Below are 22007 nucleotides of genomic sequence, written 5' to 3'. Positions count from 1 at the left end.
AGCAACGATGAAACATACAACTTTGCTCTAGTTCTTTAATGCTTCCTCCCCACTATCATGATCCCCACTCTCATGATCCCAATTCTACCTTACAAATCTGGCTAGACAGAGGACGTACACTGGTACAGACAAGATCTGGAAACACAGGGATTCCATGACAGATGATCCCTTCAGGACCAGTGCTGAGATTGGCGATACCAGGAGAGTGGAGGGAGGGTGGGGTGGAAAGAAAGAACCGTTTACAGGGACCTACTTTTAGCCCCCTCCCTGGAGGACAGACAACAGAGAAAAGCGGGTGATGGGAGACATTGGACAGTATAAAACATGACAAAATAATGTATTAATTATCAAGGGTAAGAGTGGGAGGAAGGGTGGTGAAGGGAGGAGGAAAATGAGGAGCTGATATCAAGGGCTCAAGTAAAAAGAAAATATTTTGAGAATGATGATGGCAACAAATGTACAAATGTGCCTGACACAATGGGTGTATGTATGGATTGTGATAAGAGTTGTAAGAGCCCCCAATGAAATGATTTTTTTTAAAAAACAGTCATCAAAGTTATAATAACATAATAAAGACATAATTAATGTTGTTTAAAAAAAAAGATTTACAGACTCAGAAACCCCCAAAGGCAGTTCTACTCTGTCCTGTCTCTATTAGTCAATGTGAGCTCTCTGTCACTGAGTTTAGCTTTCTTTTATTAATGGCAAAGGAAAGTAAATAATAATGTATTTATCATTTATGACAATATATTTTAAGCAGTGGTTAAAACACCCCTCTGCTACCAAACGGTCAGTGGATCGGGCATGTTCAGGGTGGTATGGCCATAGTAAAATTCTGAAGACACTCTAAGGTAAGAGTGGTGCTGCTAACTTCAAGGCTGGCAGTTCAAGCCCACAAGCAGGAGAAAGATGAGGGTGTCTCTTCCCCTAACAATTTATAGCCTCTGAAACCATATATAGGATCACTACGAATCAGAATTGACTCATGGCAGTGGGGTACGGCTGGGAAGGTGGAGTAGGAATTAGCAGTGATAGCTAATAGGTATGAAGTGTTGGGAGGGAATAATTTAAAATGTTCTAAAATTTTGGATCTAGGTGATAATGAACAACTCTGAGTATACTCAATACCATTCAACTCTAGGATTCTTTGGTATGTGAATTATACCTCTGTAAAGTTATTTTTAATGGATCATTAATATTTATGAGTTGAGAATTCATTTCACATCTTTATCTTTAAAGAATCAATTCTAGTGCTAAATTTTTAACATTTGGTAAAAACAATACTTCCAACCTTGTTCTTTCTTTCTTTCTTTTGTAATCACTACAGCTGGACAACTCAGCCAATCGGCACACTTAGCTCTCCAACTACCATATAACGTACTTGGATTAGGTCGAAGTGCAAATTTTTTGGATCATCTTTTTGTTGGTATCCCCCGTCCATCTGGAGAGAAGGTAAGTAAAAATGTATTTTCTATATAACTAATTAGGTTTTTAATGCTCACTTTTAAAAAGGAATAAAAAATTGGTTCATAGTGGCCTAAATAAACTTACCTTATATTGAGCACATCATGATTTGGAAATACAGTGCAGCTCTCATCACCTCTGCCATAAAGATCACAACTATTCCTCTTTCTTACTTTAATTTTTCCCACCTAACTCTGGTGGTTCAAACCCACCAACTATTCCTAAGGAGAAACATGAAATCGTCTGCTTCCATGAAGATTTACAAAGTCTCAGGAACCCTCGCCAGGGTCACTGTGAGTTGGAATGAACTCAGTGGTAGTGTGTTGGGTTTGGGTTAGCATGCTAGGAAGGAGCCCCTGGGTAGCGCACGGGGTTAAACACGCAGCTACCAGCACTCGCAGAACAGTTAACAGTATGAACTTGCCCAGAAGCACTTCAGAACACAGTACCGGTGAACTACTTCCAAAAGACAGCCCTGAAAACCCTGTGGAGGTCAACTCAATGTCAAATGATACCAATCACGTTACAAATGTTACTCATTGTGTTTTCGCACTCAACTTTGACTTAAGTGTTACCTCCAAGTAGTACTTTTATCACTTTGAACACGCCTGCTACTTAAGAGTGAGAACAACAAATAAATATTTAGTGAATAAGGACTATGATGAATCCATGAGATACAAATAACATTTTTATCAGGAAAAAGCAGAATAATTTTACCAGCAGATGATACAGCAGTCTATTTTGGATTCAGTGTGAATTTAATCCATACCTAGAATTTACATTTCTCAAAGAACACTTGATCTTCTCTCTATTTAGTTTGAATAATGTTATCTTAAATGTTCTTAAATTCTTTTTTAGTCCATAAGAAAACAAGAGTGGACTGCAATCATTCCAAATTCCCAGCTAATTGTCATTCCATACCCTCATAATGTTCCTCGAAGGTAATGTCTTTCCTTGAACTGAATTTGTTAAATATTGTGAACTATAAATCATAGATGCAGTTATGTCTTTTTAAAATCCTTATTCCTGTGTGTTCCCTCAGGACTGTCATTATTTTATTTGCTTGCAACAGCCGTAAAGAAAAAGATAACCACACAAAAGGTTCCTGACATTTTCAGTCTTATTGAATAAATTAAATCTTATTGGAAAAACGGCAGGGTAACTAATTTAGGAGTGATACATATCCTGTTTAAATAAAATGCTTTTACTCTTTTTATAAAACCTAAACTTTAAGGTACTAAATTCTTTAATAAGTACTGATATTTTTCATGAAGTCTTTAAAAAGTGATGTATATTTTAATGGATGAATATACAAATTTAGGAGTCAAAAATCTGGGTTAGAAATTCAGCTCCTAAAAAAAAAGAAATTCAGCTCCTAGAGGGAGGGTGAGGTGGAAAGGGGGAACCGATTCGATTACAAGAATCTACATATAACCTCCTCCCTGCAGAACAGACATCAGAAAAGTGGGTGAAGGGAGACATTGGACAGTGCAAAATATGACAAAATAATAATAATTTATAAATTAGCGGGGATTCATGAAGGAGGGGAGAATGGGGAGGAAGAGGGGAAAAATGAGGATCTGAAGCCAGGGGCCTAAGTGGAGAGCAAATGTTTTGAGAATGATGAGAGCATTGAATGTACAAATGTGCTTTACACAATTGATATATGTATGGATTGTGATAAGAGTTGTACGAGCCCCTAATAAAATGATTTTTTTAAAAAAAGAGAGATGAGAGCTCCCAGTAGTGGTGGTGGTGGTGGTGGTTATGTGTGAATCATTGCTATCGGTTCTCCCTTCCTCCTCTCCTTTCCTCACCTTCCCCCTGCCCTCCTGGTGTTGCTGCTCCCTTTCTGTTCCCAAGGGGTTTATCTGACCTGGATTCCATGTGTCGTGAGCTCTTGTCTGTACCAGGGTACATTTTCCGGTCTAACCAGAACTGAAAGGCAGGACTGGGATCATGATAGTGGGGGTGAGGAAGCCTAGAATAATCAGAGGAATGCTGTGTGTGTTTCATTGGTGCTATACTGCACCCTGGTTGACTCATCCCTTCCTGTGGCCCTTCTGTGAGGGGATGGCCTATTGTCTATGGCCTATGGCTTTCGGGGTCTCTGCTCTGACCCCCCTGGTTCTCAACAATATGTTTTTTGTTGTTGTTTTGGGTCTCTGGTGCCTGTTTCCTGATTCCACATTGCAGTTCTTATTATGTGTCGGAGGAGGTTGCTTTTCCAGTGGAATGGTTTGGACCTCATCTGTAGATCAGATAATCTGCTAGTGCAACCTGGTCCCACCCCAGATACACAGATTTCATTTTCAACAGATGTTCTGCTGGGTCCATATAATGGAACCTCAAGGTGGGGAACCTGAGACAGTTCAAAATCCTTCCTAAGGACCTTCTAATATAGCAGTTTCCATCAAAATTCAGTGCTAGTCTGTAAAAGCATAGTGTCTTGCTGGCAGTGAAAGGCAGGACTGGGGTCATGATAGTGGGGGTGAGGAAGCCTCAATGAACCAGAGGAATATTGTGTGTTTCCTCGATGCTATACTGCACCCTGGTTGACTCATCCCTTCCTTGTGACCCTTCTGTGAGGGGACTGTCCCATTGTCTACAGGTGGGTTTTGGGTCTCTGCTCTGACTGATCTCGTTCTCATCGATGTTTTTGTTTGTTTGTTTGTTTGTTTTGTTTTTTGTTTTGGGTATTCTGATGCCTGTTACCTAATATCATTAACACCTCGATCTTACAGGCTAGTGTGCTTCTTCCATGTGGGTTTGTTGCTTCTCTGCTAGAAAGCCACTTACTTGCCTTTCACTGTAGGCTGGAGCATGTGCACGGGTACAGCTAAGAAATGAGAGCTCAGGACACATGCAATCCAGGAACAGGAATGGGAGTGGTAATGCCGCAGGAAGGGTGGGGATAGGGGATGTGGGCAAGGGGAAGGGAGGAGGAGGGAACCAAGTGCAATGATCGACACATAACCACGCACCACCCCCAGGGGGATGAACAACACAAAACGGGGGAAGGGAGACAGCGGTCAGTGTACGGTATGAAAATAATAATAATTTATAATTTATCAAGGGGTCACAAGAGTGGGTGGGGAGGAGGGAGGGAAAAAAGACCTGATGCCAAGGGCTCAATAGAAAGTAATTGTTTAGAAAATGATGATGGCAACATATGTATAAATATGCTTGATACAATTGATATATGGATTGTTATAAGAGCTGTAAGAGCCCCCAATAAAATGATCTTTTAATAAACAAACAAAACTTAGGAGAACTAAATCCTGAGTGAAAAGATATGTAAATTATGTAATTCCATAGGATGTAGTACCATGACACATATGTACATACTACCATGAATGAGGAACAATCTCTTTAGAGTGGTAATCAAAGAAGGGAAAAAAACAGATCAATATTGCTTTCTAATAAGTACAGTTTTGTTAGATAAATATGCCCACATAGAAGTCAGAAAATATCGCTACAAAATCATACCTGCTACCAAATCAAAAACTAATAAAATCAAGATATCAAAATGCGAAGCTACTGTTCCTTGACATACCTTCCATACCTTCCATCTAAGGGATACATGTAAAGGTACTGTCGCATCCACTCCTCCAGCCATTCCTGGGGTAATTCTGTGCTCCTTGCCTTACACCCTGAAAAAACAGCTGTTTGGGCATCCATCGGGATTCAACAAGCTTCTTTTAAATGCCGGTTGCATTTGAGGAGGTAGAGGTAGTCTGAAGCAGCAGTATCAGGGTGGTACGGTGGGTGGGGTAAGGTTTCCAGCAAAACTCTCAAAGAATGAACAGAGCGTGTCATGACAAGAAGAAATTCATTGGCACAACTTTCTTGATCTTGTTTTCTCATCAATTCAGTTCTCAGTTTCCTTAAAACTTCTTCGTAATAAGCGCCCGGGCTCATCCTGTATCTGTGAAAAACCTCTACTAAAATTACCCATATGGGAATCAAAACAAAAAAAGCCATCACCTTGCGTATGCCTTTAATCGTTTTGTGTAGATCTTGCTCTCAACCCCAACACTCATCCCTACGTATGATTTGTTCCATAAAATCATCTGATTTGGCTTAATCTTGCTTAAGAGACTTAAGCAGAGATCCACTCTTTGAGCTACATTTTCATCTCTCATCAAGGGAAAAGCTAATTAAGATCAGGATAGTCACTGAAAATTGAAAATGCCAAACCACAGGGAAGCTCAGTTTTAGTGGCTTTGACAATGCTGCGGTCTTCCAATGATCCCTGGACTCCATCCACAGAGTCTGTATTCATCCAGGTTAACCATTGTCCCGTAGCTAGCTCATCCTTATTGCAATCTTAACTTAACATATTTGATCCATCTATAAACGTGTTTTATGTGTCGGAATGTTCCCATACTCTTGTTGCAAACCAGTGATTTGGAAAGATGTCCACTTGAATTTGGTTAAAAATTTGATATTACCGAGAAAACTTCTCTGCAGGCATCCATTGATTACAGTAACGTCTTTTATTTGAAATAAACTTGTGCATGTATGAACTGTGAACTCTTGTTGTATATTTTTCTCCTTTTACTTACCTGCTGAATGTTTTCCAAAAGAATACACAAAACACAAGTAGGTAGGTTGACTACTTCTGAGTAGGAAACTGAGGTTTGGCCCCTGGCTCTACTTGATTTCTTTTTAAATGTATTTAAGCTTTTATAAGACACTGAGAGTAGTCAGTAGCTGTCAATATCTCTTATTTGTTTCTTTAAGATTGTCTTAGTCATAAGAATTTTTGATAAATTCTGTTGTACCTTTATTCCATAAAAATCAACATTTTTCATTTTCCCTTGTTCTTTCTATAAAATATTCTATACAGATTTATGTAGATAATAAATTAAATTGATTTTAGTTTTACTATAATTTTTTAATTTACTTGTGACTAACTTGTAGATCAATAAGGTATTTGTATCAATAAATTTTAATTATCCTCCCAAAATAAGTCAGTCACTACTTGTTATTTATCAGAATGTTAAGATATTAACATCGTTAAACTTTTTTAAAACCATTTTATTGGGGGCTTGTACAATTCTTATCACAATCCATACATCCATACATCATTGTTAAATTTTTTTAAATGAAAATATGTCCATTATTTTTCAGAGAGAACAGGAAAGTCTATGTATGTAGCCATATGCAGTTTTAGGCTCTGGAGAGTTTGCAAGTACTCTTATTATATGGACTATGTCTACAAGGAAGAGCTAATTTTATTTCTTCTAATGACTTTTAGTTTGTATGGTGCATTAACACTGTGGGCCTGAAAGTGATGTTTTAGTAGGCCTCAACATAAACATCATTGTAAGAATGGAACCCTCCCACATGACACAGAGGTATAATAGAGATTTTCATAGGCCAGCTAGCTGTACCCAGTTGACCATATCTTTGTTTTAGATGGTCACGGTGTATTGTTTTTGGGGGGGGTAGTAGAAGGGGTCCTTTTTATTATTTTTTAATTTGAAAAAAATCATTTTATTGGGGGCTCGTACAACTCTTATCACAATCAGTATATACATACATACACTGTGTCAAGCACATTTGTACATTTGTTCCCCTCATCATTCCCAAAGCATTTGCTTTCTACTTGAGCCCTTGGTATCAGCTCCTCATTTTTACCCTCCCTCCATGAACCCTTGATAATTTATAAATTATTAATTTTTGTCATGTCTTACACTGTCCAATGTCTCCCTTCACCCACTTTTCTGTTGTCCGTCCCCCAGGGAGGGGGCTATATGTAGATCCTTGTAATTGGTCCCTCCTTTCTACCCCAACTTCCCTCTACCCTCCCCATATCACCACTCTCACCACTGGTCCTGAGGGGTTCATCTGTCCTGGATTTCCTGTGTTTCCAGTTCCTATGGTCTACCCAGATTTGTAAAGGCGATTTGGGATCATGATAGTTGGGGGGCGGGGGGAGTAAGCATAGCATTTAAGAACTAGAGTTGTATGTTTCATTGGTGCTACACTGTACCCTGACTGGCTTGTCTCCTCCCTGTGACCTTCTGTAAGGGCTTTGGGTTCCCACTCTGCACTCCTCCTCATTCACAATGATATGATATTTTGGTTTTTGGTGCCTGATACCTCATACCATCAACACCTTGTGATCACACAGGCTGGTGTGCCTCTTCCATGTGGGCTTTATTGCTTCTCAGCTAGATGGTCTCTTGTTTGTCTTCCATTCTTTAAACCCCAGACTCTATATCATTTGATAGCTGGGCACTGTCAGCTTTCTTCACCACATTTGTTTATGCACATGCTTTGTCTTCATCGATTGTGTCAGGAAGGTGAGCATTATGAAATGGCAGTTTAATAGAACAAAGTGTTCTTGCACTGAGGGAGTACTTGAGTGGAGGCTTAATGTCCATCTGCTACCTTAATACTAAACCTATAAATATATGCGCATAGATCTATTTCCCCATCATGTATAAATATATGTACATGTCTGTATTTAGGCCTCTATAAATGCCCTTTGGCTCCTAGGTCTTTCCTGTATTTCCTTTTACTTTCCTCTTGTCCCACTATCATGCTCAGCCTTCCTTTGGGTTTCAGTAATTCCTCTCCTTTACATTGCCCTTGATCAAGCTCCTTCAGGTCTCTTACACCCTCCTTGCCATTGATTTTGGATCTCTTGTTGTTCCCTTGTCCCTGGGTTTGTTAACACCACTTCGTTTCCCTTACCTTCCCCTCTCCCATTTCCCCTTGGAACCATTGGTCCCATTGTTTTCTCCTCCAGATTGTTTATCCTGCCTATCTTATCTAGATCGACCTGCAGAGATAATAATATGCCCCAAAACAAGACAGAGAAAAACAAAGCAAACAAAGAAAGAAACCAATGACACACAAAAAAAGTAAAGCCTACAAATAGTTCAAGGTCTGTTTGTTGACCTTTAGGAGTATTTTCTGGTCAAGTCTGATGGGGTGCCACACTCTGGCCCCAAAATCTTATTTGGTATTCCCTAGGCACTTCCTTGCTCCGCTCCCCATGCTGTTCTGTTGCTCGCCCTTAGTGTTTTGCCTCGGTGTGCTGGGGTCAGATTGGGCACAATTCCCTCACTGTGTCTGCAGTGTTGTATCCTGGAGGGCTATGGGTCAGTGAGGTGTAGCGTGCCTTGTAGTAGGGCTGGCAATATGCCCCTCTCTGTGCATTGGCTGCTCTGTGCAGGGATATCATCCTCAAGATTTGGTGGACCAAGATGTATGCTACTCTCTTCCTCCTCCTTCATTTGCTCCCATGTGCTCTGATCAGACATGTCCTTCAACCTGAGCTGTAGCTTCAGTGCTGTCCTCTGAAGTAAATTCTTTTGGGGGGGAGAATATCATGGTTTTTTATCGAAAATTCTGTTTCTGAGTAAATTCAAAAATTCTGAAACTGAGTAAAATCTGAGATCTGCAGGCTCATTAATATTCTTAGCACTATCTACGTAATTGTTCTTTATGTATAATGATTGGATAGATGAGTGTTACCGTCTGGCGGTATCAACCTGCAGTGAGTGCAGACCTGAAGAAAAAGAATGGCCAGTGGACTGATGATCCAAAGGCAAATTTTATTTCCAAAGTAAAGCTTTATGTAATACTGGGTCAGGAGTACATAGCAAGCATATACAATTGTATAACAATAACATCGTGATAAAATTGTTCTAAGCACAAACAGTTCCTAGGGACTAATCTTAACAAATGCAGCTATATTCTCAGTTTACTCATTGTGTGTCAAAATTTGGGAAAACATCCTAAGGACACAGTGTCTCCAAGCACCCCAGAGAGTCACCAGTACACTTCAGTTAACACTCAGTGACTCTCTATAGATGAGTAAATTAATTAATAAGCTTTTTGCTTTTGGTCTGAGTAGAACTTTGTCACTTTTCAATTAAAATTGATATCTTACCCTATCTATCCGTTCACTGACAGTTCTGTTCACTCCCCTCAAGTGGGGTTATACAGTCACCATTGCTATCAGTTCCCCCACACCATTATTCCTCTTACTTTTTCTGGGGGGGTTACTTACATTGGCTTTCATGCATTGAACAATCCTAATTTTACCAGTGACCATATACAAGTCTAAGAAGGTTAATGAGGTAGAGCTGAAACCAGAATAGTAGAGGGAGGAAATGTTAAAGAACTAGACAATAGTTATGTGTTTCATCAGTGCTATACTGGACCCTGGAGGGACTGTTTAATTATCTTACATGTGGGTTTGGGATCTATATAATAACAATAATAAGGGTTCCAGCCTGGGGGTGTGGCTAGGGGCAGGAGAGGGAGGGGATAAAGGAGAGTGGGTATCATGGAGGTCAAGAAGAAAGAATATTTTGAAACTGATTTTAGTAACAAGTGTACAGTACTGCTTGATGTGACTGAACTATGGGATATTACTATATCTGTAAGAGCAGAGCTCCCCCAAAAATGATTTTTTAAAATAAAAAGAAGAATTAGGATCACCTTACTCACTGTAGTGATCAAAAAGTCACTTAAGATCATTCAGAAAAAAGCCAGGGGAATAAACTTCTTTCTTATTAAGGCAACAAAAACAGGTGGAAAACTGCTAAAATGGCTCAAGTATGTGACACTTTTACATTTATGTGACTTATTAAAAAAAATTAGAGCTCAAGTAGAAAGAAAATGTTTTGAAAATGATGATAACATATGTACAAATATGCTTGAATTGTTATAAGAGCTGTAAGAGCCCCCTGTAAATTATTTATTAAAAATGTAAAGTTTTAATTTAAAAATATTATTAAATTTATAATTTTTTTTCTGTTTTCGTTTACAGCTGGAGTGCCAAGCTATATCTTACACCGAGTAACATTGTGCTACTCACTGCCATAGCTCTCATCGGTGTCTGTGTTTTCATCTTGGCAATCATTGGCATTTTACATTGGCAAGAAAAGGTTTGTTCAATTAAATACAACATTAACTTTGGTTAATTTGTTGTACTATTGATTTTGAAAAACACTATGCAAAAAAAGAAAAGAAAAACACTATGCGTATTTTAAATTTCTTCACATGGCTAGGATTTCCTAATGTTTCATGTTATATTAAGAATATAATTTTATTAATAGTCATGTGACTATTAATTCCCCTGAAATTATTATCATCTCTTAGAAGTTTATATCAATATAAATCTTTATATTTTTATATAAATCTTAAATTTTATGTGAGATTTGTTTATCTGTGTGTATGTATGTAAATACATATGTCATATCAATATAGAGATATCATAGGAGCATACTTATTTTAAAAGTTTGATGCTGTACAGAGTAACAAAGTAATTTCTTAAACACTCAGCTCCTATAGTAAAGATTGGCATTTCAGTCTGACCACCTAATTGTGAAAAGTTAACCATTAGAACACTGTGGCGTGGCGTACCACTCTGACACATAGGGGTCACCAGGAGTAGGAACTGACTCAATGGCCACTGGTGTGTGGGTTTTCGGTTGCAGGAAAACCTAAAAACCAGTATCAATGGCCTAAAAAATAATATCGACATTTAAAACAAGCCTGTATTGGCTACAGAAATAGGTGTGGATGTTCTTTTTCCAGAAAAAATAATAGGTAACTCATTTTATGAATAAGGACAATAGTTAAAAGCTTAGTCAAGGAGTAACAACTTAATCAATAAACATCTCCAATACTCTTTCCATTAAACTCACCTAATTTTCAATCATTGGTATAAATTATAGTGGAAAACAAAGCTCCCCCAAAAGTGTAGAAGCTCATTTTTAGAAGATTTTTTATACAAGGTTCATGTGAAGAAAAAATTAAACCACATGACTGATTAGCAATTTAGATATAAATTGAAAAGGCTAGTTTTTATTTGCATATGAATATATTAAGTACAAGCTAGCTGATTCCAAAACTCCTCTGAAGAACAGTCTTTGGATGACAAACAAGGATGCTTTCTTTTTGTGGTGCTTATCTCCCTAAGATTGCCGTCCTGTCGTTATCATTGTTAGTGAACTGAAATTGGTCTACTTTACCTTAGCTGTCCTGATCACCTATAAAAATGTGAACATAGCAATTGCTACTTTCTCCCTCTTAAAAATCATTTAAATATTAAAAGTAAAAATGAGGAGCTGATTCCAAGGGCCCAAATAGAAAGCAAATGTTTTGAGAATGATGATGGCAACAAATGTACAAATGTGTTGACACCATGGATGGATGTATGGGTTGTGATAAGTGTTGTATGAGCCCCCAATACAATGATTTTTTTAAATAAATATCAAAAGTGATAATAAAATATAAAAGTTACAATGTGAAACATAAATCAAGAGTTATTCTTTTTTTTTACTTTGACAAACAAATTTATTTTCTCATAGTGGAGGAGGCTAGAAATGCCAGTTCAGGGGCCAGCTCTGAGAGAAGGCTTTCTTCCTCTCTTGTCTCTTCAGCTTGGACTCCTGGTTCCTTGTAGATGTTCCTGTGTTTGGTCTATTTGACCTCCTCCTCTCCACTTCTGCTTTGCATTTAATCCCCTCTGTATCTTAAAAAGAAGAGACTTTCTGTTTCCATACAGAGTTACACTCTCAGAAACCCACAGGGAAGTTCTACCCTGTCCGAAAGGGTCCCCATAGGTCAGGATCAACTCGATGGCAATTGTTTGAGTTCTTTTTTTTTTTTTTTTGCAGTTATGCCTTTTTATATAAGACATTACGCAGAAATTTCAAAGTTAATAAGTTCAGAGTTAAATAATCTAATTTAAATAAGAAACTTTTTTTTAAGTTTTTAACAACTACAGTATGGCCCATACCTTGAGATTGATGAGGATCTGGATCTGTGGACACAGGTGTGGGGAGAAGGGATGGAGAGAGAGGCATTGTTTGGAAGGGGAATTCCCAGAGTTTTTTACCTTCTGTGCTTTTATCACTAGGACCTGGCTGGGTTTCTCTCAAAGAAAAAAATCTGTGTAATGTGGTCTGCTGTTGGCATTTTCTTAACTGTTTTCTAAAATGGCTTACTACATTATCATCAATAATATTAATAACACGGCTCACCAGTTCCTTATCATGGTGATTTTTTTCAAAAAACTCTTTCTTAGGACTCATGGTTTTTATCTAAAAACAGTACAAAAAGCCACAAAACCTAAGAAAATTATAGCAAGACACTTGAAACGCAGCCACAAAAGGTAATGCGTACTAACAATGCCAACTAATGCCGAGTGGCCGAAACACGAACTGCTTTCCAGAATCGCATGCTTCAGGTCAATTCTGATGTTTTGTTCAGCTCCAAGGCAAAACGTTCTCCACATTTCGCGTCGAAGTCCGATTGCATCGGGTACCAGGGTTCTACTGTACTTCCAATGGCCTTTATTCCTCAGAAAAGCTTTTTGGTTCTATATTTTGGTCGTGTTTGACCGAAATGTCATGTTTGGTCATGTTTGAAATACTCTGTCTTTTGTTCTTTGTGTGTGAGTTTAGGTTTTCTCTTGTTTATGAAACACTGTGATCGTGTATTTGCATTTAACTGAATGTTATATTTTGTTGTGTTTGGGCCAGTTAGGAGTTGATCTTGTTGTTGGGTATTCATGTGGGTCTCGGTGTGGTGTGGTTTCGTAGTTGCTGTTCTTTCTTTGTCGCAGGGAAGCTGGTGGTGTTTGCGGCTGGCGCACTGTATTCCACTTTGGGCAGCACTGGCACACCCACCTCTCGTCTCCTGGTGAATGCGGTAGATGTTCACTGTGTGAGCACAGCTCTCTGTACTGCTCATGTAGAGCAGAGAGCCCCTATTGGTTACAGCTACAAGGAATCAGGTTGGGCAGGGACTGTTGGTGGCCCTTACCCACTGGTGGGCCTATAAGAAATGAGGCTGCAGCTTTGTAGATTGGGCGTGGTTTTTCTCTGCTCACCAGCCACTGGTGGGAGTGTTGATGTTGCCTTTGCCTAGCATAGCCAACCATCAGGTTACTATTCCAATCAGAACGCTGATGGAAAATTCAAAAGGACCACACTATGTCAGACCAGTTGCCAACCCACTACTCCATGTATCTCTTTGTTCATTGCCCTTGTTTAATGTCTTGTATATGGTTTGGATCCACTTCTTTGTCCTTTGCTTTGAGACTCGGGTTATCACTATCATCCATCTGGTTCCTCATGCCCTTTTTGGGTAGAGTGTATAAGTAGCTTGGCTGGGTAGTAGTCTTCCATCTTGCCCAAAGTTCAGGATATTATTTTTAATTACTTAAAATAACATTCAGAGTATCTTCATACAAGTAGAAGATCAATAAAGATCTGCCAAATAATGTTTTTAAAATAATCCAAAATAATTCATTTGGACTAATTTTTTTAAGTTTTTGTATTAAAGCAATACTTTATTTTATCCTTCTAGACTTTAATGTTTACTTGACTTTCAGATAAATAAATGACAATAAGGTACATACTTGTGATAATATCTTCCATTTTCAATTCTATTTGTTGAATGTTGGGTATAACTAGTAAAACCAAAAAAATAAATAAAACCAAAAACTTATGTAATGACTATAGTTACAGAATAACCACTATCACCTACTTATTGCTGACGGGTTTTCTATTTTTTTAACTTAATATTTTTATATTTCAGAAATTAGTCTAATCTTAACATTCAATATTTTATCACTTTTTTCTTTCAGAAAGCAGATGACAGAGAAAAACGACAAGAAGCCCATCGATTTCATTTTGATGCTATGTGACTTCCCTATAATATTACATAATGGAACTGCTATTTATCTGATTAACTGAAAATCTAAATTCTGACTTATAGCAAAGATTAGGGATTGTTTTGAATGTTGTTCACAAATGATATATCCTTGGATTATTATTGGAAAGTATTCAAGTAAATATGATCTGAATGTGCCACAGGGTCTTTTTTTTTTCAAGCACTGCACATAAAAGTTGAGTCCTTTCTTCAGTGGGGTTGTAAATTTTCCTTTGTAGAATGGGTTGCATGTACTCAGGTGTTTATGTATTTCTATTCCTATTAGAATAAGGATGATGGGAAAAGTTATGTGAAAATAAAAATATTAAAATCAGTGAGTTTTTGTGTTCTACTTGAATTGTTCTTGCTTCTTACTCTGATAATTACACTTTTTTAATGTAATTATTAAGCATTCATTTTCATCAGGAATCATTAACTGATGACATACAGTGTAGTTGCTGAGTCCTCTGGCTTTGGAATCTCAGTCAGTCTTGCCTTAATCTATTTCTAATACTTACAAGATGTTTTCACTTAGCAAATTGTTTGACCTCTATAATCCTCAGTGTTTCCTTTCTATTATGGGACTAATAATGCATGTTCAATTGACTGACTTCTAAAATTTCAAAGATCGGGTAGATGTAAAGTACTTAGCTTGCTGCATAACACTAAGTGGTAGTACTCCTTACTAATGTTTTACATGCCCTTTTACAGACATCTACAAATAATCATAAAAATACAGTCTCCATTGAATTTTATTTTCAAGCATGAGTAAATCATATTCTTTGGAAACAAATTCTTGGTAGTTAACATCTTATATAAGGAATTAGTACTTCTTCGTGTTTATTAACTATTATAGTGTCCTGAAGAATTTTTCATTATTATGTATTAAGAAAGAATAATGGATTTTTGAAACTACTATATCATCTAAGATTTCAAATATTCAATCACATTTATATCCTCATAGGTGAAGGAATCTATAAATCACATTTGGATTTAAAAATATTTAGAAAGTTACAGAATCTAAGATTAGTGGAATTTATCAATAATAATAAATAGTCAAATAGAAATAGGATGGCTATGAAACAAAACATTCTGTGAAAATGATTTTTGTCTTCATGATTTCTATACAATTCACTCAGATTGACATGTATATAAATTGTTGATTTTGCATGTTAGTTAGTGTGCCTTCATAATAAATGCTCTTTATTGAAAAAAAGTACTTTGTTGAGTTCTTAAGTACTTATTTTGGAGCATAAAGCGGCCCTAGAGGTTATAAAGTCTAAAGTCAGGAGCATAGTCAGATGGCACACTCAGTGCCTCCTTAGTGAGTCGGGGGCAACATGGGCTCTCCTAACCACAACACTCAATTAAACTTGCTAAATAGTCATTGACCTCCAAGCAGCATGATTTCACACAATCTCTAAAAACCCTCAGTACAGATAATAATATAAACATGGCCTTTAAGACATGCTTAGAGTTGGGGTCCACAAGTAGTAGTGTTGTTGGCAATTAAAATGTTAACTAGCATTATAATCAGTAGGCCAAATTCTGGGAATATATTGGCATGAGTCTATCTAAGATCTTGACTCTTCCACCTTAAGTATCAAGTAAAGTGTAACTAGAAATCTGTAATCTCCACTCTGTTAGAGCACTGAGAACTAGGCAGGGAATTGAAGAATCTTACTGGATTGCACACAAAATTTTATTATTTACTGTTCTTGCACCTTCATTATCCTGACATCTCAACTGTGTGGCTGGAGCAGAAGTGTAATGCTGCCCTCACCTTCACAAAGTGAACCCTCGAGTATGGCTCTAGATTAAATAGGGAAGCGTTTTCTGGCAGACCATATATTTGTTCTTATCTATCTGAGACCTGCCTGAAGGACTGAACCTTTGTTCTGGTATGCATTGGAGGTTTTACAGAGTTGAGGAAGGAATGGTGAACAAAAACTTATGGCTTGCAGATATCACCAACTTTAAGAACACTGTGTAAGAGAATTGAGAAAGCTGACACTGTAATAATGTAATGTCCAACAAAAACAGACATAAATGATGACTTATTCAGAAAACACAAGGGAAGAGAAACTATGTCTTAGAAGCATAGATAACAGATTTGAGAACTTTAAGACAACATTATTAAACATAACTGAAGAAAGATATATACAAAGAGCTAAAGTCAGAGAAAAAATTCATGAAAAATAAAAGTCCTAACAGAGACAGACACTATTAAAATGATACTAAACAAATCTGGAACACCAGTCAGTAACGTAACTAGTAAAATATGACTGTCTTGAACTTCATGTCATTTTAAGATCTAAATGGAATCAAATTGTCAACAAACAGAAAAGGATAGTGAGTTTGTATGAATGGTGGAGGAACAACTCAGAGACGCATAGTGAGAACACACAGTCAGTGAATGTAATCAGTGTCACTGAACTGCACACTGGTGTATGTTTTGTAGTGTATATCCTAAACAGCCTAAAACACAAACTCACTACAACCAAATCGATGCTGACTCATAGCAACCCAGTAGGACAGGGTGGAGCTGCCCTTGTGACTTTCAAGGCTGTAACTACTGGAGTAGAGAGCTCCATCTTTCTCCCAGGTGTAAACCACAATGACTGAAATGAAGAAAGAAAGGAAAAGTTGGAGAAACTCAGCAGATGTGAACTGATCGAACCGTCAGAAAATTAGAGAATACAGCAATGGAAACTGTTGAATCTGAAAAGCAAAAGGAGAAAATCATCAAGAACACAGCAAACGCTAATAGAATTTGTGAGATACAAGTTAATTGACATTCAGAACATGGGATTCTCAGGAGGAGGACAGTAAAAGGACAAGAAGACTATTTGAAGAAATAATGATAGTAAGCTCCAATTTTTTTTAAACTTCAAATTTGATGGACAAGAATTTACAGGTACAATAAGCTCAGTAAACTCAAAGTATAAATGCTGAGGATCACACCATCATACAGTATTATTAAATTCATATCTAAAGATAGAGACTCCTGAAAGCAGCAAGAGAATTGTCATAGAGTATCTTAGAAAACTTGGAGACCAGGAAGCAATGAAAATTATATTTTAAACGCTAAAAGAAAAGGAGCTGTCAACCAACAATAATAAATTTAGTCAAATGATCAAAAGTGACAGTGAAATTAAGTCATTCCCAAGTAAATGAAAACTAAAAAATTTTCTGATGACTACAACTGCACAAAATAAAAATGGTAAAATGATAAATGTAGAGGGGGGAAACCTCAAAATAATCTTACAGATAAATACAAGGACCAGTTGTATGGTATTTATCATTTGCAAATTTAATAATTTATATGCTACATAATTTCAAAACACACTAAATATAATTGTGCTATGTGGCACATATTTAAAGACAGATGTGTGTTAGTCTGGGTAGACTAGAGAAACAAATCCATACTCTTATGTGTATAAGAAAGAGGTTTATATACAAGAGCAATTGACTATTGAGAAAGCAGCCCAGTCCAGATCAAGTCCATAAGTCTGATATTAGCCCATATGTCGAATAGCAGTCTATACATTCCTTTTCAGACTCACACAACACATGCAATGATGCTAAATGCAGGAAGATCACAGGCCCGGGGGTGGAAAGTCTTGTGGATCCAGTGGCAGTGGAAGCAGCTCATGTCAGTGCTGGCATGGGTCTCCACATGGCTCCTCCAGCTCCAGGGCTCTGGCTCTATCAGGATAGCTCCTTATGTCTTGTCAACTGGAATGTCTCGCAGAGAGAGTGTGTGTGTGTCCCACCTCCAGCAAGCTATTTCCTTAGTGCCTCCAAATGAGGTCATCGAGCTGTGACCTAATATACAGGCTAAACTCCACCCCTTCACTCTTAATCACCTCAATTTGACAACAGATTATGTAAGTACCATAGATGGTAATATCTATATAAAAGCAGTATATGGAGCAGTATATGAATAACATTTTATGTTAATTAAGTTAATATATCAATGTTGTTAGGTACTATTGAATCAACTGCAGCTCATGGTTAATTTATGTATTCAGAATGAAACAAGGGGCCTGTTCTATCTTCATAATTGCCTATGAGTACATTGGTGTGGTTTTTGTGTCCATCCGTATCCTTGAAGGTTTTCCTTAATTTTGCTGACCCCCTATCAAGTGGGATGTTCTTTTTGGTCTTACTTGATGAAATGTCTCATCCAGGCTTTAATGCTTGTGTTAAGATTTTAAAGGTAAACCACATGGTATCCATAAATAAATTATCTTTGAAAAGGAAATCAAATGATTACTGAAAAATCTCAGTTCAAATGATTATAGTATTGGAAGAAAGTATTTCTGACTGGTTCCATGAGAGAATTTTCTTCCGGGGCTTTTCATTATTGTTGGAGGTCTTTTTCTTCTTACATATTATTAGTATTTTTTCTGAATACTACTTTGTTTTTACTCTTACCAATAATTTAGTGAGGATTTTGTTTTCTCTTGGTTTCTGTTGTGTCTCCTAGCTGTGACGAACAGGAGGAGTGGATGCAGAATCATTATAATGAATATAAGGGGATATAGGGAACATGGTAGGGGGTTGGATAGGGAGGAAAAGGGAGTTTGGGGAATAACTAATGAAGACAAGAGGGAGTACTAGAGCAGATTGTGATTGCATAAACCATCTTAAAGGTAACAACTATGGGGTGGGTGGAATGCTCTAAAATTAATGTGAAGCTGATTGTACAGTTGTCCATGATATGATTGAATGATTAAACTATTGAATAATATGAAATGTAAATTACTTGCCAATAAAATATTGTAGAGGTAAAAGAATCATGTACTCAGTAAAATTTACCCTCAAATATGATGGTGAAATTAGGGCATTCCCAGATAAACAGAAGTTAAAGGAATTTCTAAAAACCAGATAAACCTTACCAAAAATATCTTTAGATAAAGAACAAATAATGTCAGACAAAAACTTGAGATTGGCATGCATAACAAAACCAGATATAGAAATATTCAAAGTAAGATAAACCTACAAGATGGAGAACAATAAAGTAGAGATGTTGCCTTGTCTGCTGATCCCAGAAGCTACCATTGGACTACTTTCAGTGAAATTGTTCAGTTGAGTTTGGACTTCTGTATCTACCAGCCTGTATACTTCAGCCGGCCCCAACCCTCATCTCTGCTTCATTATCTTGCTTTCTGTTCTAACACAATTGTGTTCATGCAGAACTTGTACACAGGCCAAGAAGCAGTATTTCAAACAGAATGAGAGAATGGTGTATGGTTTGAAATTAGGACAGGTGCTTGAAGGTAAACAAGCGGCCATCTAGCTCAGAAGCAACAAAGTCCACATTGAAGAAGCACACCAACCTGTATGATCATGAGGTGCTCAAGGGATCAGTTACCAGGCATCAAAAACAAAAAGTAATATCATTGTGTGCTCACCTTCCTGATAACGATCGCTGAAAACAAATGGGTGCATAAGCAAATGTGGTGAAGAAAGCTAATGATGCCCGGCTATCAAAAGAGATAGCGTCTGTAGTCTTAAAGGCCTGAAGGTAAACAAGCATCCATCCAGCTCAGAAGCAACAAAGCCCTCATGGAAGAAGTACACCAGCCTGTGTGATCATGAGGTGTCGAAGGGATGAGGTATCAGGCATCATCAGAACAAAATATCATATCATTGTGAATGAGGGGAAATGCGGAGTGGAGACCCAAAGCCCATCTCTAGGCAATTGGACATCCCCTTACAGAAGAGTCATGGGGAGGAGACGAGCCAGTCAGGGTGCAGGGCAACAACTATGAAACATACAACTTTCCTCTAGTTCTTAAATGCTTTCCCCCCCCACCCCAACTATCATGAACCCAATTCTAACTTACAAATCTGGCTAGACTAGAGGATGTACACTGGTACAGATAGAAACTGGAAACACAGGGAATCCAGGACAGATGACCCCTTCAGGACCAGTGGTGAGAGTGGCGATACCTGGAGGGTGGAGGGAAGGTGGGGTAGAAAGAGGGAACCGATTACAAGGATCTACATATAACCTCCTCCCTAAAGGACGGACAACAGAAAAGTGGGTGAAGGGAGACATTGGACAGTATAAATATGACAAAATAATAATTTATAAATTATCAAGGACCCATGAGGGAGAGGGGAGCGGGGAGGGAAGAGAAAAAAATGAGGAGGTGATACCAAGGGCTCAAGTAGAAAGCAAATGTTTTGAGAATGATGATGGCCACAAATGTGCATCATACAATGGATGGATGGATGGATGGATTGTGATAAGAGTTGTAGGAGCCCCCAATAAAATGATTTAAAATAAAAACAAGAAGAAGAAAAATGTCAGTAAAGAATCAACAACAACAACAAAAAATTAGGACAGGAGTGTGTCAGAGTTACATACTTTCACCATACTTATTGAATCAGTATGTTGAGCAAATTGTTTAACATTTTAAAAAATAAAAGAAGAAGCAGGAAATTTCCAGAATGTTTTCTGAGGCAAAAGAGTGGTGCTGCTGGAACTATGCACAGAGATACACTCATTTTGTGAGAGGTATCTCTTTCTTTTTATTTATCACATTGAATTTCTGCAGTTGCAGAAATTCCCCCTTGCATCCCTCCCTGGTATGCAGCCCGGACATCTGAGATTAGTTCATACTGCAAATAATTTACTCTTGCATTTTTAAACTGAGAGCAAGATAAGGAATCAGCCACAGAAAAATATAGTTTGCGTTCCTGGATGAGAGGTCATAAAGTTTAGGGTGAAGAATGTAATGTATGGGCTCCCAGAAAAAGTATAAAAATCCAGTTGTGTGAGAAAATACAAGGTAGTCTTGGAGAATAATTTCATTGATATTCCAGACCTATCAGTGTGTGTATATATATGATTTTCACCCCTATGTCTGTGTTTGGCTACAGTGGCTGTGGCTGGACTCTGGTTTCCTTATGGCAGTCCTGATAGGACCCTTCCATTTCTCTTGGTATGTAAAGGTATTTGTCATATTTTTTGGTCATTTTTATTTCCAAGTGCGACTCCATGGGCCTCCAAGACAAGGCCACCTTGCACACAAGCATAAGAGACATCCTAGGAGCCACTGAAACTCTTGTCTCAAGGAGCTTTGGGGAGCTTACTGTCAAGTGCTTGCTCGACATCTCCCGTAGTTTTTGCTTTCTGGAGAATCTCTGTTATGTTATCTTGACATTGTGTACCTGGTAAGGTTTCTGTTTGGCCCACGAGTGCCTCATCCTTTTGTGTCTGTATCTAGTTTGTTTTGGTTAATCACTGTAATGATGAAAATGAAAGTTTCTATCCTGGCAGAGAAAGCCTGTTAAGATGAATCCTGGTTGTTCCAGCTTGTGAGCACGCTCTTATGATCGAGAAGAGAATAGAATTTACTATAAGAGAGTCTGGTCTACATATCATCTAGACTCCAGGGACAATGGCCATCAAATGGATCCTTAAATTGTTATACTATCTTACAGCTCAAATTGTTTTGTGCAAAGTTGTGATAGTGAGGTTTATTGTGCCAACAAGGCCAATAGGAACATTTGGGCAGAGTTTAATCAGGTTGATGCTTAATTGGAGGACGACAGAGATAACTAAAGACAACCGGGATCCCATTTCCCTCTTGCTCCCTGATGATCAGACTGGTGTGCTGCTGCTTTAGCTAGTTCTCTGCTTCCACCTGTGTGCTACACTACCTGTGGGTCAAGCCAAGCGGTGGATCATGTAGCTAGAGCTTGAGACTCCTTCAAAACATGCTTCTCCATGCTGCTGGTGCATATGTTTCTTGAACTTGAGGCTGGTGGACCCTGTCGCTGTGTCTGCTTCACTGAGCTTCCAAGCTACTGACTGTTGCTGACCCACTCTG

At 37.9% G+C, this 22007-nt stretch overlaps 1 protein-coding gene across 1 annotated transcript in view; it reads left to right on the top strand.

The window, feature by feature from the left end:
* ITFG1 (integrin alpha FG-GAP repeat containing 1) overlaps positions 1 to 14295 on the top strand; it is a 242724-nt gene extending 228429 nt beyond the window's left edge. The window contains exons 15-18 of the mRNA XM_075537119.1: positions 1328 to 1452; positions 2323 to 2405; positions 10262 to 10379; positions 14093 to 14295. Coding sequence (XP_075393234.1) covers positions 1328 to 1452; positions 2323 to 2405; positions 10262 to 10379; positions 14093 to 14152 — 386 coding nt within the window. The 3' untranslated portion in view covers positions 14153 to 14295. The remainder of the gene's footprint in view (positions 1 to 1327; positions 1453 to 2322; positions 2406 to 10261; positions 10380 to 14092) is intronic.
* The last annotated feature ends 7712 nt before the right edge of the window (positions 14296 to 22007 follow it).

This window comes from Tenrec ecaudatus, chromosome 18 (assembly GCF_050624435.1).
Source record: "Tenrec ecaudatus isolate mTenEca1 chromosome 18, mTenEca1.hap1, whole genome shotgun sequence".
NCBI classification, from domain to species: domain Eukaryota; kingdom Metazoa; phylum Chordata; class Mammalia; order Afrosoricida; family Tenrecidae; genus Tenrec; species Tenrec ecaudatus.
Note: the sequence above shows the minus strand (reverse complement) of the source record. Positions and strands in the feature narration are given on the sequence as shown.